This window comes from Heteronotia binoei, chromosome 13 (genome assembly GCF_032191835.1).
Source record: "Heteronotia binoei isolate CCM8104 ecotype False Entrance Well chromosome 13, APGP_CSIRO_Hbin_v1, whole genome shotgun sequence".
In the NCBI taxonomy this organism is placed as follows: Eukaryota; Metazoa; Chordata; class Lepidosauria; order Squamata; family Gekkonidae; genus Heteronotia; species Heteronotia binoei.
In genome coordinates this window covers 20,866,339-20,883,188 of record NC_083235.1, presented here as the reverse complement: position 1 = coordinate 20,883,188, position 16,850 = coordinate 20,866,339, and the positions used below count along the sequence as shown (strand labels likewise).

The 16,850-nt window shown below is 46.9% G+C and overlaps 1 protein-coding gene across 1 annotated transcript in view; it reads left to right on the top strand.

Annotated features, from left to right (window-relative positions):
* COL5A3 (collagen type V alpha 3 chain) overlaps window positions 1–16,850 on the top strand; it is a 241,941-nt gene that overhangs the window by 71,173 nt on the left and 153,918 nt on the right. The window contains exons 7-12 of the mRNA XM_060253306.1: window positions 4,229–4,360; window positions 7,947–8,126; window positions 11,446–11,493; window positions 13,866–13,907; window positions 14,982–15,044; window positions 15,273–15,347. Coding sequence (XP_060109289.1) covers window positions 4,229–4,360; window positions 7,947–8,126; window positions 11,446–11,493; window positions 13,866–13,907; window positions 14,982–15,044; window positions 15,273–15,347 — 540 coding nt within the window. The remainder of the gene's footprint in view (window positions 1–4,228; window positions 4,361–7,946; window positions 8,127–11,445; window positions 11,494–13,865; window positions 13,908–14,981; window positions 15,045–15,272; window positions 15,348–16,850) is intronic.

Below are 16,850 nucleotides of genomic sequence, written 5' to 3'. Positions count from 1 at the left end.
CCATCCGTGATACAGCCAATCCTCCAAGAGCTTACAGTAGACCCTGTAATAAGAGCCCTGGAAGCTCTTGGAGGATTGGCTACATCATGGGGGTGTAGCCTAATATGCAAAGGAGTTCCTGCTACGAAAAAAGTCCTTACCATCACCTTACTGATCTTTGGATGTTTGTCGCTGGTTGTTTTCAAAACCAGGAAGCCTGATCTCCTACTTTTTCCAGTACACCCAGCATCTGAGACCATAGGGAATTTGTGCTTAGATGGAGCGGCTGACTGGTCATTCTCAAAGAACTTCAGCATAGACTCATAGCTGGTGCCATCCTGGCATTGTATGATGATGTTAATCTTTAAGGCTGAACCACACTTGATGCTGATATCTTTATGTTTGCCATGACAGCGCAAATAGCAGGATCATTTCAGGTTGGAAAAACCTTACAGGGGGAGGCTTAAACTCCTTTCCTCCTTACACCTCAATCCCAATCTGAATTGGGTCTATCTGTGCCATACCTCTGCCTTGTGGGGCGACAGAGGCAGGAGAAACAGAAAACCATCAGCCAAATGTCTGGCGGAACGGCATTAAGTCCCACGGAATGTGGGTGTTGTTTGGCAGAGAGTTCTACCAGTTTGGGGTCTGGGCTGAGAGTGCCCTGGCTGAGGACAGCCAGAGGTCTCTCAGGCTGGGCTAGGAGAAAAATTGCTTCTTGACCGCAATTTTTCCTTGGGCATGTAAGAAAAGGCTATGAGAGCTAAGCACTGATGCAACCCTTGCTGTGCTTGGTAAAAGAGAGATGTGCAAACAGAATATAACTGGCTCCAGAGGGTCAGGACATCCACATAGACCTGGGGATCTGGGGTGCCTAAGAGCAGCTTAGTGCTGCCATTGGAACATGGCATGATCCTAGACCTCAAGATGCTGCTGGGCTGGGGAGGCAACTGAAGCCGTGTTGTGCTTATCTACTGTTTATCCGCAACCAACATGGGTCCAGAGGAGGGCGACGAAAATGGTGAGGGGTCTGGAGACCAAGTCCTATGAAGAAAGGTTGAAGGAGCTGGGCATGTTTAGCCTGGAGAGGTGGCAGCTGAGAGGTGATATGATCACCATCGTCAAGTACTTGAAGGGCTGTCATCTAGAGGATGGTGTGGAATTGTTTTCTGTGGCCCCAGAAGGTAGGACCAGAACCAATGGGTGGAAATTAAATCAAAAGAGTTTCCGGCTCAACATTAGGAAGAACTTCCTGACAGTTAGAGCGGTTCCTCAGTGGAACAGGCTTCCTCAGGAGGTGGTGGGCTCTCCTTCAGTTTGGTGTAGTGGTTGTGTGCAGACTCTTATCTGGAAGAACTGGGTTTGATTCCCCACTCCTCCACTTGCACTTGCTAGAATGGCCTTGGGTCAGCCATGGCTCTGACAGAGGTTGTCCTTGAAAGGGCAGCTGCTGTGAGAATCCTCTCAGTCCCACCCACCTCACAGGGTGTCTGTTGTGGGGCAGGAAGATAAAGGAGATTGTGAGCCACTCTGAGATTCTGAGTGGAGGGGGGGATATAAATCCAATATCCAATATCTTCTTCTTCCTTAGATGTTTTTAAACAGAAGCTAGATGGCCATCTGATAGCGATGAAGATCCTGTGAATTTAGGGGGAGGTATTTGTGAGTTTCCTGCATTGTGCAGGGGGTTGGACTAGATGACCCTGAAGTCCCTTCTAACTCTATGATTCTACATTATTTAGACCTGATCTGTAGAATAAGTGGATCTCATGCCTTCCATGCTCCTATGTCTCTATGAAATGTGTTATTTACGTGCGTCCACTGTGTTTCCATTTTGGTGGTTTCCAGCCCTCTGCCCTTCCTGCTTCCTCTCATTACTGGCCTGTTTTAAGCAGGGCAGCCTCCAGAAAGTTGTGAAATACAGGTCAGGGGATGCTGCTGAGCTCATCCTGCCCGTGAGTCACTCTTGGCTTGGTGAGGGGGAGCGAGTCCTCCTGCCAAATGGAGCAGTTGGCGGAGTTCCTCCCGCTGGGATCCAGAGTCCAGCTGCTGGTCTGCTCAGTGCTGGCAGGGAAAGAGCCTCCCCCTCTCTCTTTGCCCTTTCAAGGAAGATCTGCCACTCACACGCCCTGCCATGAGCATGACCGGGGCTTTTTCTGTAGCATAAACTCCTTTGTGTATTAGGCCACACCCCCTGATGTAGCCAATCCTCCAAGAGCTTACAGGGCTCTTAGTACAGGGCCTACTGTAAGCTCCAGGAGGATTGGCTACATCAGGGGTGTGTGGCCTAATATGGCGAGGAGCTTCTGCTACAAAAAAAGCCCTGGTACAGGTCCATATTCCTGACCCCCTTATTTATGGATGTGATTCAAGGGTGCCTGCGGTGCGGAGCACCTTCACAAAGAGCATTTCACACAACCTTTTCTTAAACAAAAAAATTATCGTAGTTTAAAAAGTTGACATTTCCCATTGATGTTGGCCCACTCAAATAGTTTTGCAAAAGCTGCAACACAGAGAGAGACTTCCACACCTTGCAGAATTCTTGCCAGTCTGGGGAATCTGCCAGTGTATTTGTGAGACTAGTCCAAGGTTCCCAAATCATACTAGGATACCTGTGTAAACATGGGCACATTGGATGCTCACGTGAGTCTGGAGGAAGCACCTAGGAGGCTGCCCCTTGGGGCCTTGTTAGGATGCCATTTCTGGTTTGGGGTGGGGCAAAGTAATGCCAGCGGGATATCAGAGGGCAAAATTCCCAGCAAGGCTCGTAGGCTGACTTTTGGATACAGCTGAGGTTCAACCGCAAGCTCAGCATTACTTTTGGAGCATTTGTGATGTGTTTTGTTTACTTTGCAATGATCAAGGCTGGAACCATTCATGAGGACTGCTCACATGGGGGCTAAAGTGTAAGATTGTCTGATTGCCAGTCCTCCCTATAATGGTCACGTTGGGGTATGTTGCCTTCTTCTTCCTTTTAATCTGTTTTCTTCTGCTTCTCCATCACCCAAATGGCCATGTGGCGGTTCCTTTCTTCTGCAGCTGTGCCACTCACTGGGCTTCAGTGGTAACAGTGGAGGGACTCTGTTTCCTCATTGGCTGGTGGACCCCTTTCCATGCAGTTAGCCTAACAGTGTTAGGTGATTTCAGGTGCCTCTTTGCTTCCTAAAGCCCAATTCAAAGGGGTTGCTTTCTGTGTAGTGTACATATAGATATGTACCTATGAAGCGGACTTCTACTGAATCAGACCCTTGATCCATCAAAGTCAGCATTGCCTACTCAGACTGGCAGCAGCTCTCCAGGGTCTCAGCTAGACATTACCCACTGCCTGGACCCTTTTAATTGGAGATGCCAGGGATTGAACTTGAGACCCTCTGCATGAAAAGTAGATGTTGTACCAAAGAGCTATGGTCCCTCCCCGTAAAAACACATGAAGCTGCCTTATACTGAATCGGTCCATCAAATTCACTAAGACTGGTAGTAGCTCTCCAGGGTCTCAGGCAGATGCCTTTCACATTACATACCACCTGGTCCTTTTAATTGGAGACGCTGTGGCTTGAACCTGGGACCTTCTATATGCAAAGCAGATTCTCTGCCTACTGAGCCATGGGCCCCTCACCTAATGGGTAGTAAGAACATCCTGATCACTAGATGTACTGGTTGCATCTCTGGGGCTTGATAGACATCCTTGGGTGGACATAGCATTTCCTTGAAGCATGCACACAGTCCAGATCACATGGGTATGAATTACATGCACATAAAATCCAGGAAACAACAACTCACTATACAAACATAGTGTTCAACACTTACGATATTCACGGTTACAGGTGAAGCAGGATTGGTGTCTTGGGCAGGACAGGTGTGGTTCGAGTCCTCAACTGTGCATAGCTTCTGACTTCTGGGTACATAATTTTGACTGGCACATAATACTATACAGTCATGCTGGTAGGTTTCAGGGCGGTGACTTATCATTTTTCTTTGCAGTCCCAATGGAACCCACTCAGTTTGGGAGGCATGGCTAGCTCTTGCTGCTCTAACCTTAGTATATCGGGCTGTATAAGGCCACCGCTATTTCATTTGGCTTTTGGCTGCTGTCGTATTTCTAACCCTTTGGCCACTTTGTACACTGCTAGAGTTATAAGAACACATAAATATGAGTTCCACTGTGTCCTCTCTTTAATGGTTTGTTTTAAATAATTGTTCCATGGCGTCCTTTCTTTAACGGTTTGCTTTTTTCTCCATCTTCCTCAAGTATGAGGCTCCGACTCACACCGTTTCTACAAAACCGGCAGTCGATTTTTGGGAGGAGGGTCCTGAGCCAGAACTTGGAGTGCTTACCCCGACCACTGTGACGGTCAACTTTAACCTCACTGACCATTATGAGGTAGGAAGTCTTGGGGGATGCTGAAGCACCAGGGCTGGACTTCTGAGCTCTCAGGAAGAGCATTTCAAACCTGGAGGCGAAGAGATCCAGAATTTCTGAAATTTAGGGAGAAAATGTGACGCAGGGAAAATCTAGCAGCCAAGCAACTTCACAAGCTCTTTGGATGGAGGTCCGTAGGCATCCATGAAGGGCATTTTGGTGATGCCTTCTTGCTGCTTTACAGCTTTAAAATGCAGATTGATGAGGACATGTTTGAATGCTACCCTTGTTTGCTTGTTTTTAATGGCTGACCTACAGAAAACTAGCTTGTCAAGGTTTATTCATGATTTGCTAGTCTTCAACATGCAGGGGCTTTTGATATGGGAGACCATGCAGGCATGAAATCTCAAAGAGGCACAGTCCAAAAGAGGATGCCCCATGTGCTTTTTTGTAATATGTAGATCTAGGAATGCCAACCTCCAGTTGGGGCCTGGAGATCTGGAATTACAACAGATCCTCGGACTAGAGGGATTAATATTCTTGGAGAAAATGGCTTTTCTGGAGGATGGACTCTATGGCATTGTAACCTGCTAAGGCCGCTCCCCTCCATGGGCACCACCTCCAAATCTTCTGGAATTTCCCATCCTGGAGTTGGCAGCCACATGAAGGTCATTTCATGTGGTAGCAAGAACTTTTTTTGTAGCAAGAACTTCTTTGCATATTCGACCACACACCCCTGATGTAGCCAATCCTCCTGGAGTTTATGGTAGGCCCTGTACTAAGAGCCCTGGAAGCTCTTAGAGGATTGGCTACATCCATGGGTGGAATTCTGGCAGGAGTTCCTTTGCATATTAGGCCACACTTCCCTGATGCAGCCAATCATCCAAGAGCTTACAAAAAAGAGCCTCGTAAGCTCTTGGAGGATTGGCTACATCAGGGATGTGTGGCCTAATATGCAAAGAGCTCCTGCTAGAATTCCATCCCTGGCTACATCAGGGGTGTGCGCACTAATATGTAAAGGAGTTCCTGCTAAAAAAAAAAAAAGCCCTGAGGGGGACATTGCTGTCCACAGCATATTTTCAATAGTTTCTTTAGTCCCACCATACTATATCTGAAACTATAAAAACTAGACCACTTGTTTAGCAGAGGTGAAAACAAGAAGAGGATTGAGTTCTTGGCAAGCAGAGCCATTCCTTTTTCAAACTGCCTCTGAACTCTCTGGGGGGGGGGGGAAAGAACTTCAGCCTCCATGAAGCATACCCAATGGGCATTTGGACCTCACATTCCCATTTCCACTCCTAATGCTAATCTCTCTCTTTTGCTCTCTTTCATTCACGAGGGAGCATCGTGACAGATAATTCACCTGGCTTTTTTGGCAAACCTCAAAGAAAGAGATTGCACAGCCCCACTTGGCAGCTGCTCCCTATGCTGAGAGAGCTCTTATAAAATATGTGTTTGCAGGGGAGGTTGACCACTGCCTTACTGCTGGGCATCCCTCCTCCCCGGTCACAGTGGGGTCTGCACTGTGACTACCAGTAGTTTGCTCTTTAAATTACCGCTGAGAAAATCCAGCTGTGGTTTCCTGTTGTTCTCCTGGGCTGATGAAAGAGAGGCAGCGTTGACAGTTCTAGGGTAGAGTGTAACGACTGCCATCTGGCACAGCAATCTTTCGGGTAGGGCAATCTTTGCGAAAGCAACCTTTTCTCTTTGCTTACTCAAGGCAAGGGAGCATGTCAGAGCTGTTAATCTTTGTTCTTGGAGGAAGCAAAGAGGAATGATGCTAGTTGGAGCCTCTCTGAACTGGCAGAGCAAATACCGGAGAAGGTGACGTTGCTAAATGCCCCAATTGACTGCTGTTTGCAAAGGAAGGAAGGAATGGATTTTTCCTCTTAATGCTCAGCCTCCGCTTATGCTAGCCTTGTTCAAGGGTTACAGTGAACTCCTGTGTATCTCACATGTCTGTGCATACCTGTTTTCAGAAGAAAGAAATAACACATGTTCACTTAACAATTGAAACAAAGGACCGGTACCTGGATAAATGGGCACTCTGAATCATGCATTGACCTGTACATGCATTGAATGTAACATGTGAATTACTCAACACGTATAAAGAACAGTAAAGTATTCACTGTACAGGGATTGTTCCTGTGTGTCACTGTAACTTGTGAATAGGGTAAGGCTTCCAGCTCTGTGTTTGAAAATCTCTGGAGATTTTGTGGATGAAGCCTACTTTTTTTGTGGGGGGTGGGGTGGGACCTCAGCAAGGTATAATGCTATAGAGTCCACCTTCCAAAGCAGCCATTTTCTCCAGGGGAACTGATCACTGTTGCTGGAGACCAAATGTAATTCTGGGAGATCTCTGGCAACCACCTGGCATTTGGTTACACTAGAATAGGGCTACTGAGATAACTTAAACCCATTCTTGTTTTGCTGGTGGTTGTATTTTTTAATCCTTCTGAGCTGATTTATGCACAGCCCTTTGTACATATCCAATAAACCATAGGGTTTGGTATGCCATTACTTTTACATATCAAGGTACACATTGCAATTTTTAACATGTAATTTCCTTACCTAACTTTGACTCCTATCATCACACATCAGCTATGAAGAAATACATTTGCCAGGAACATAGGGCCCCCCAATTCAGATCATCTAGTATACTAGACAGATGGATTTTCTTTCTTGGAAACTCCATGTAGTCGTGGGGGAGGAGCCTAGCAGAGGAAAGAAAGATGGACTTAGGAGCAGGGGTGGAATTCTAGCAGGAGCTCCTTTGCATATTAGGCCACACACCCTTAATGTAGCCAATCCTCCAAGAGCTCACAAGGCTCTTTTTTATAAGCTCTTGGAGGATTGGCTATATCAGGGGTGTGCAGCCTAATATGCAAAAGAGCTCCTGCTAGAATTCCACCCCTGCTTTGGAGCAATACCCTCTCTAACTCTACACTTCCATCTCCCACCAACAATACTTCCTCTAAGCTGTGGAGTCTTGTGAACAAAAATTCTACTTTGTGAGCTACTGGCATTAAAGTTGTGAGTGAGCAATTTGGCTACTCAGCTTAGAGGGAACACTGCTTAGGAGAAAGGATGGCACAAACTGACTGACGAACTAAAGTTCATCACAAATTTTGGCCATTTCATGATTCGTGTAGCAATATTTGCGAATTGAAGAACCACCATGAACTTCCATGAATTTTGATGCAGTTCGTGGCGGTTCACGAAGAGCAGAAAACCCCTGCTTTCTGCTCTTCACAAAAACAACTATTTAGTTTAAATGGCAAGGAGTCATTTAAACCGAACAGCTGAGTGACGGGGAGCTCACTCAACTCTTTGGTTCCCTCTCCCCTTTCTACTCCCTGCAGAAAGTAGTAGGGAGCAGAAAATAGGGATTTAAAGTTTAAATGGCTCACAAACTGGGTTAGTTTGCAAAATGAATCTCCCCATTCATATGAGTATGTGGTTCGGTTCATAGGTCAGCCATGAACCAAACCGCAAAAATGAAGTTCATGACCATCTCTATTTAGGAGCTAGTTAGTACACAAAACACCTGGAGGCCAGCATGCTCTCTGTGCTTCAGTTGTTCTTCTTTTTCCCCTGTTCCTGACAGGACCTTCTAGGAGAAGAGTATGTGATCAGTGAGGATGGTAATGGCACATATGGGGCTTATGACGATAGACTTGACTACAGAACCAGGGACTATGAAGACTACTATGACCGAAGGGATTCCAGCGAGGAAGAGCGATATGATCCAGCTGAGCGCATCGAAGCCACTGCTCAAGTCCCCCAGGTAATGACAATGGAAGCGTCCCTTAGAATGTCAAGACAGCAACCTGATACTAGTTTCAGGGGGATAGCAATGTTGGTTTGCAGTATGAGACCAAGGTTTGAGTTCAGCAGCACCTCAAAGACCAACCAGTTCTTGAGGGTATAAGCTTTGGAGAGTCCAAGCTGCTGTTTTCAGGTTCCTGATAAAGGGAGGTTTGATTCTCAAAAGCTTATACCCTGCAGATCTTGCTGGTCTTTAAGGTGCAATCTGATGATGTTTGAAGGAGAAGCCTGTTCCATTCTGGGATGTCTTAGCGGCAGCCTCAAAAGGAGGAACAGGCATTTGAGTTTAGATATTCATCTCCTTCACAAAGCTTCGTTGAGCCCCACTGTACTTGGTGGTGGAATTGGTGGGTGACAATGTGTGTTCTCATCTGGAGCCAATAGCCATTGCTAACTTTTGCAAATTAGAATTGAATTTGGGACGGTAGGCCATTCCAACCACAGGCGACTGCAAAGATCAACACATGGTGGGGAAGAATGGTTGCCCAAGTTCACTCCTAGAATGTTACTTCAAAATACTGAAACATCTGCTGCTTTTCATGAGTCTAGGCTTCAGGAAATGAGGCTATATTAAATACTATCATAACTTTCCAAAGGGCTTGTATCCATTGCTTGCAGAATTGTCTCTTAGACAGTTGCCATCTGTCTCCAAGTAGTACCAACCACAAGTAGTCTGTAGATACTACTTGATGGAGTCTCAGGTATTTCTAGTAGTTTCCAGGAACATACCCAGTTTGGATAAGGATTGCACCAAATGTGGAGAGGGGGATTAATTTTTCCCCTATTCTGTTTTTCCAACCTAAAATATCTTGTGATAGATGGAGCACAGAAATATACCTCTAAAATAAAGAAGTTGATCAAAGCAGTCCTTTGTACCAGCCAATAAGATGGGGTCGCTAGGGCAAAGCTGGCAACAGGGGGGATGGTTGGGTATGTGGACATGGGGGAAACCCAGGAGTGATGTAGGTGACTTCTAGGAATCATTGGAAATTCTATGATTTACCATAAAGTTTCCAGCAATTCCTAGAACTATCCTATGTCACTTCCTGTTTTTCCCTGAAAGTGATGTAGCATTGGCAACATCACCCATGAAAGACCTTCTGTCATATTGGGAGGCCTGGCAGCCCTACAATAAGAGCTCCTGTGAAAAGTAAAAGAAAAAGAAAAAAAACGGGGGAAGGAAAAGAGATTAGGTTTCAAAGATCGAGAGTCAGAAGTTAGGTTTTGAAGACTGAGAGGAAAGGGCTAATCAAACAGGACTGTGAATTAAAGATAGCAGACTTTTGGGTTAAGTCTCCCTCTCTGAGGAATTTAGATGTTAAGGTATGTCAGCAGTATTTTTGCTGGGCCTGGTGTGTAACTCAGTTACAGCAGAGTGCTGCATTGATATGTTATAAGTCTGCATGAGAGAATATCTCTCCTTGGACATGTGCTATGTGAAACCTAACAAACCAGAACTCCTGGTTAAGTGTCAATATTTACTTCATTAAAAAGCGACCATCTTCTGCCTGTCGGTTTTACCTCCAGACTTGAGCGGGTTCATTCATAGGTCCCCCCCGACCAATTTTCTCTTTTCATTCCTTCTGGAAGCCCCAGAGTGGTGGGTAGCATTGTGGGTTGGGAAGTTCCTGGAGATTTGAGGGGTGGAGATGGGGAGGGCAGGGTATGAGGAGGAGAGGGACCTTTGTGAGACATAATGCCACAGAGTCCACCTTCCAAAGGAGCCTTTTTTTTTTCAGGGGAACTGATTGGGCCAACCAATCCGATGGCCAAAGAGGGCAGGTGGTGGCAGCGCTGGGTCCTAAGTAGCTGCTGGCTGTCCTGCCCTCCGACCAACCCCATAGACAGCCCATAGGGCCAGCATCAGGCTAGGGGTGGGCCCTGCTTCCTTTGCTTGGCCTGGCCCACCCTCTCCACCCGGCAAAGGCTCCACTTCCTCTTACCTCTCCCTGAGGCACCACAAAATGGGGCCAGGGTGAGTCCTGGTCCTTGCTTGCTGTGGTCTGGAGATAAGTTGTAATTCCAGGTGATCTCCAGATGCTACCTGGAGGTTGGCAATCCTAAACTGTGACAGTAGGAAGAATCCTGTGGGATGTTGGCTGCCCTCCAGGATATTCTTCAGAAGCCACAAGGAACTGCTCTTTACCTGTTGAGGAAACTTGCACGTGCTGATGAGCTATGTGTAAGTTCCCAATAGGACAAATAGCAACTCCTGGGGACTTCCATGTTAGAAAATGGTGTAGAAAGCGGTAGGTTTAAACCTCCCTCTCCCTGGAAGTTGCTCTCCTGATTCCCCTGGGAGTTTAGTTCCAAACAAGGAACTCCCAGCACACTTCATGTCTGTTGAAGTCTCTGTGGTGACTATGAGGTGAGCACAGGGACTTTGTAAGGTGTGAATTTGCCCTCTAGCATTCAACATGACATGTTGAGAAGCAGAATCCTATGTGGGAAGTAGTGTCAGACCAAAACAATGGGACAAGAGCCAATTGAAGGAGAAAGTGGGGCTTCCCGAAGTGTGCTCCTTGGATGAAACTTTGTCTACAATGGTCCCATCTCTTCCTGTGACACCTGCTCTGAGTCTTCCAGTTGGTTTGGTATAGTGGTTAAGTGCGTGGACTCTTACCTGGGTTTGATTCCCCACTCCTGCTCCACATGCGACTGCTGAAGTGACCTTGGGTCAGTCATAAGACTGTCAGAACTGTTCTGCTCAAGAGCAGTTCTTTTAGAGCTCTCATAGCCCCACCTACCTCACAGGGTGTCTGTTGTGGGGAGGAGAAGGAAAAGGAGATTGTAAGCTGCTCTGAGACTCCGAGTGAAGGGTGGGCTATAAATCCAGTCTCCTCCTCTTCTTCCTCCTCCTCCTCTTCTTCTTCCATGCTGGCATTGAGGTCAATCATTGTGATATACCTATAAGTCATGACCTTGGAAGGTCCAGCACTGTTTCCTGCTTCAGTTGCTATTCCCCATGGCAGAGAGATCCCCCCTCCCCCACCATGGCAGAGAGATCATTGGTGGTTAGTGATGTCTTGTTAGATGCCTTCTATATTTACAGAGAGGAAAAGAAGTATCAGAATAGATACTGACATCCCTTTAATGAGCCCAGCTAGTCCTAGCAAGTTTCCCTGCTCAGCAAGAATTCTCACTTACTCAACATATTCATGGTGGGGGGTGGGGAGACCCTGTTACAAGGAGAAGGTAATTCCTCATGTTAAGTGACAGATATAGGTTAGCATACTATTTTTCCTCCTGGTGATTTGTTCCAATTGTGTCTGCTACAGGAAACCAATCTGAAGGGACAGAAAGGGGAGCCGGCAGTCCTGGATCCTGTGAGTATGATCTCTGTTCTGTTTGGCTGTTTCCCTCCCTTCCATCAGCTAAGATGCATTCATGGTGTCCTCCGGGGTTTTTGGTTGATTCCATTTTAATCCTGGGGGGACAGATGTCTCCAGAAAGCAGTGATTTCCAAATACTAGAGAAGGGATCTGTACTGGAGATGTTGTTACATGTCCCGTCAGACTGCCATTGGTGAATATCAACAAACGTACAAAGTTGGAGTCCAGTAGCACCTTTAAGACCAACAAAGTTTTTGTTCAGAATGGAAGCTTTCGTTTGCATGCACACTTCATCAGACAATGAAATGGGGTACTGTGAGCAGAGTTAACGGATAGCTGGTGGGCAGTGGTTAAGCATGCAAAATGGTACAGTTAACAAATTGAAAGGACAACCAGTTTGGTTTAGATACCATTTGTTGTGCTGGAAAACCGCAAAGTCAATAAACATGTCAGAACTGAAGAGTGATGGTGAGAGTGTCACAAGGCAGTAAAGGCAGTCTGTTAATTGCTCTATAGCTCTTCAAGGCTGGGTTAAACTGAGAACATGTTTTGCTCAGAGGTGTAACTGTCCACCTAGTATGTTTTTTAACATGCAGCAAAAGTACAGCATAAAGGACTGACTTTGGGGGACAAAGAGGGTGGGGAAAACAGCTGAGTGAGCCTTGGATAAAGATGAAATTCTGATGGCAGCTCCATTTGGTAAACACTCCTCAAAACCTGATATCCAGGCGGGTCTTTGTGGGGTTTTTTTTGGGGGGGGGGCAGGGGGTTTGTAACACTATCCAGGGCTTTTTTTGTGGCAAGAACTCCTTTGCATATTAGGCTACATCACCCTGATGTAGCCAATGCCCCAAGAGCTTACAGGGCTCTTCTTACAGGACCTACTGTAAGCTCTTGGAGGATTGGCTACATCAGGGGGGCATGGCCTAATATGCAAAGGAGCTCCTGTCACAAAAAAAAGCCCTGACACCATCTGAATTGCAGCTTCCTGATCGTGCTTCTTCATTCAAAAGCAGTCAAGGTCTGAATCATTCGGCGCTGTGCATCACAGCTGGCTTAATCATACATTAAAGCTGCTGTTCAAAAGCTGTCATCAGCAACCGTTAGTGAAGTTCTGAACCATTATCACAGCTCACTCATCTAGTTAGCCTAACTGCGCAGCAGTGCATGTAATTAAAGCACTGCTTTATTTCCACGGAGACGTACGAACTCATGAAGTTGCCTTAAACTGATTCAGACCCTTAGTCTATAAAGGTCAATATCTTGGGTCGAGCAAGGTCAGCCCCGGATGATCCGCCACCCTAGGTCAGCAAGCCGGCTCTGGGGAAGCTGTTGTGGCAGCGCAGCTCCACCCCGGAGCTCCACCCTGAGCCTAGAGGCTGGGGAAAGGAGGAGTTTGCGGCTGCAGGGCTCTTTTTGAGCCGAAGCTCTTGCATTCCGGCTCAAAAAAAGATCTTCTCACGTGGGGGGTGTCCAATTTGGTGCCCCCCCCCAAGGCTGGCACCCTAGGCAAATGCCTAATTCACCTAGTAGCAGGGACGGCTCTGGGGTCGAGTCACATGAACTTGATACCTTTAACTGAAGATGCCTAAGATTGAACCTGGGCTGTTTGCACAGCAGGTGTCCTGCCGCTGTGCCATGACCCCTTGCTAGCAGCTTTCTACTGAGTCTGATTCTTGGACTGCTACGGTCAGAATTGTCTGCTCTGCTTGGCAGCAGCTTTCCAGGCAGCCCCCTCTCACACCACCTGTCTCCTTTTAGCTGGAAATAATGGGGTGGAGCCTGAAAGCTGTTGTGTGCAAAGCAGATGCTCTGCCAATAAGCCACAGCTGCTCTTCAGCAATAATTTTCTCAGACCTCTTCCCTGAACTGGGAGCAATGCATATTGGGCTTTTGAAATCAGCAAATGGCCGATAATGCATGGCATTCTTTATAACAGATAAACACAAGTGCTCTTACAGCATTTAAGAGTGACCAGTCTGTTATGTATCTCTGTAACCTGCATGGAGCCCCATTTCCTCCACGTACTACACCGGTTTGGTGTAGTGGTTAAGTGCGTGGACTCTTATCTGGGAGAACCAGGTTTGATTCCCCACTCCTCCACTTGTAGCTGCTGGGATGGCCTTGGGTCAGCCATAGCTCTGGCAGAGCTGTCCTTGAAAGGGCAGCTTCTGTGAGAGCTCTCTCAGCTCCATCTACCTCACAGGGTGTCTGCTGTGGGGGAGGAAGGTAAAGGAGATTGTAAGCTGCTCTAATACTTTGAGGTTCAGAGTGAAGGGCAGGGTATAAATCCAATATCATCATCTTCATCATCATCTTCTTGTCAGGCTTTTTAATACTAACTTAGATTTCTCTTTTCCTTGCAGGGCACTCGTTTTGTAGGGCCACCTGGATATCCGGGCCCAGTGGTAAGAGGAATAAGAACATAAGAAGAGCCCTACTGGGTCAGATCAGTGGTCAGTCAAGTTCAGCAACATCCTGTCCCAAAAGTGATGTAGGCACATTGGGGGGTGATGCTCTGGTTTTGAGGCAAAACTCTATGGTAGAATTAGCTTCTACCACAGGGTTTTGCCCCCAAATCAGTGTGTCACTTCCCAATGTGCCTAAGTCACTTCCAGGTCACTTGGGCACATCACATAAATTTCCAGCGTTCCTCTCTTTTTTTGGAGGGGGGATTAATTCCTCCCTGCTGGTCAGCTGACCGGTGCGGAAAGGCAGAGGCTGAAAGCAGGAAACCCCCACCCCCACTAGTGGTCTGCCATCCCTAGAACCAGTAGAATACCAAAACAAACTTGTAGTCAAAACCAGGACTGGATCTACATATTTTTTGAGGGGAGGCAAAATTTAAAAATGAAGCCCCCTTATGGGCCTATTCTATCTTATAGGTCCATAGAATAGAATGGACTCCATAACCAATTTGGTGCCCCCCCTCCGTCAGTGCCTTGGGCAATCGCCCCCTCTGCTCCCCCCTAGATCTGGCCCTGGTCAAAACACACTAAATGTATGCAACAAAGTAATATAGGAATTGAAGTCCACCTGATACAAACTCATGTATATAATCAGGGCTTTTTTTGTAACAGAAACTCCTTTGCATATTAGGCTACCCACCCCTGATGTAGCCAATCCTCCAAGAGCTTACAGGGCTCTTTGTACAGGGCCTACTGTAAGCTTCAGGAGGACTGGCTGCAGCAGGGGTGTGTGGTCTAATATGCAAAGGAGTTCCTGTTACAAAAGAAAGCCCTGTATATAAACATAGATTAATCAACATGAAAACTTATGAAAAACAAATGTAAAAAAAAAAAAAATGGGTGGTAACAAACTAGAATCAGGCCCCTGTCTCTACTAGAACAAAAAGAGGGCATAAAAATGGATGCTGCCAATACAGTCCGTTGAGTTGGCTTGGATTCATCTAGTGCTGCATGGTTTAGGTTTTACAGTGTGAAATCCCAGTGTTCTTTTATGTTCTGTTTCTTTCTTCTCAGGGTGAGCCGGGTCCTACAGGACAAGCGGGCCCTCCAGGATTTCCAGGGGATCCTGGCGAGAGGGTGAGGAAGCCTCCATGCTATTTTAGGGGAAGGTGACCCCCTCCTTTCCCAGCCTGGGGATTTCTGTTCACGGGGGTGGGAAAGAGGGGTTGAGGAATCACCGGCATGTGCCCCTTTCAGTGTACCTCAGTGCTGTTGCCGGGAGGCGAGTCCCAGCTTGACGCAGCTCATCCGAGCTCAAGGCTTCCTGGGGCTGATTGACAGGGACTTCTCCTTATTCCTACGCAGGGACCACCAGGACTCCTAGGCCTTCCAGGAGCTGATGGCATTCGTGGACCCCCCGGGATGATGATCATGTTACCAGTGAGCAGAGCTTTTTTTTGGTAGAAAAAACCCAGCTGGGGCTCATTTGCATATTAGGCCACACCCCCTGGTGTCACCATAGTTTCATACAAGGCTTTTTTTGTAGAAAAAGCCCAGCAGGAACTCAATTGCCAGGACCGGATCTACATTTTTTTGTTTGGGGGGGGGGGGGTGCAGGCAAAATTAAAAAATGACGCCCCCTTATGGGCCATTCTATCTTATAGTCCCATAGAATACAATGGACTCCATACCCAATTTGGTGCCCCCTCTGGTGGCGCCCAGGGCAAGTACCCCCTCTGCCCCCCCCTAGATCTGACCCTGTTATTTGCATATTAGGCCACACCCCCTAATGCCAAGCCAGCTGGAACTGCATTCCTGTGTGCTCCTGTAAGCCCTGCCAGTGAGTGGTACAGGGAAATGGATATAGCAGTGTGGATGGAGCAGGAAAACAGGACACCTTTACTATGAGAAAAAATCGGTCTTTAGGGCAGTAGATTGCAGAGGGATGCCATTGCTCCATATAGCTGTTGCTTTGAAGCAGGGGGCATTTGCCACACACCCCTAACATCACCTGAAAGTGGACTAAATTATATCAGCTCAGCATCTACTTTAAAATGCTTCTGGGTTTATAATTGTCATCATAAAACCTTACTCCCATCATACTTTTCAATTGCTTTCTCCTCTGTGGCCATAGTGCCATGAGGAAGATTTCCATCTGTCTGTTTTATATGTTTTGTTTTTTTACCCATTTTTTTTGTGGGGGAAAACATTAGAAAGTTTGTCAAATCTTAAGAGTTCAGTAAAATTCTCATAGGGGGTTTGAACAATGGAGACCAGAAGCAACTATTTTTTGAGGGGGGAGGGTAAGAAAGAAAGAGCACAATAAAATTTAAAGGTTCCAGAGCTCTGCTCCTGTGAGCTCCTACCTAAAATGAGGCCTACTATGAAGCAACAAGGGAGCTTTGCTCTAGAGCAGGGTTTCCCAAACTTTTTTCTCCTGTGGCCCAGTTATTTTTACACTTCTCCTTCATGGCCCATTAAAATTTGGGGGTGGAGCCAGGAGACTTTGGGGGTGGAGCTGGGAGGCAGGAAAGCCTGTCTCTTTCTTCTATAGAGGTCTCCAAGGAAAATGGAGCTCAGGGGCTTTGCAGCCTGTGTCAGTCTTCAAGCCTAGCTTTTATCTGCACAACACAGAGACATTGGGGGATGGAAGGAAGGAAAATGGAGCTCAGGCTTTGCAGCCTGTGTCAGTCTTCAAGCCTAGCTTTTATCTGCATAACACAGAGACGGGGGAAGGAAGGAAGGAAAATGGAGCTCAGGCGTTGCAGCTTGTGTCAGTCTTCAAACCTAGCTTTTCTCTGCACAGCAGAGAGAAGGGGAAGGAAGAAAGCCAAATGGAGCTCAGGCTTTGCAGCCTGTATCAGTCTCCAAGCCTAGCTTTTCTCTGCACAACAGAGAGATGGGGAAGCAGAGCAGAGCTCATGCTTTGCTGGGGGGCGGGAC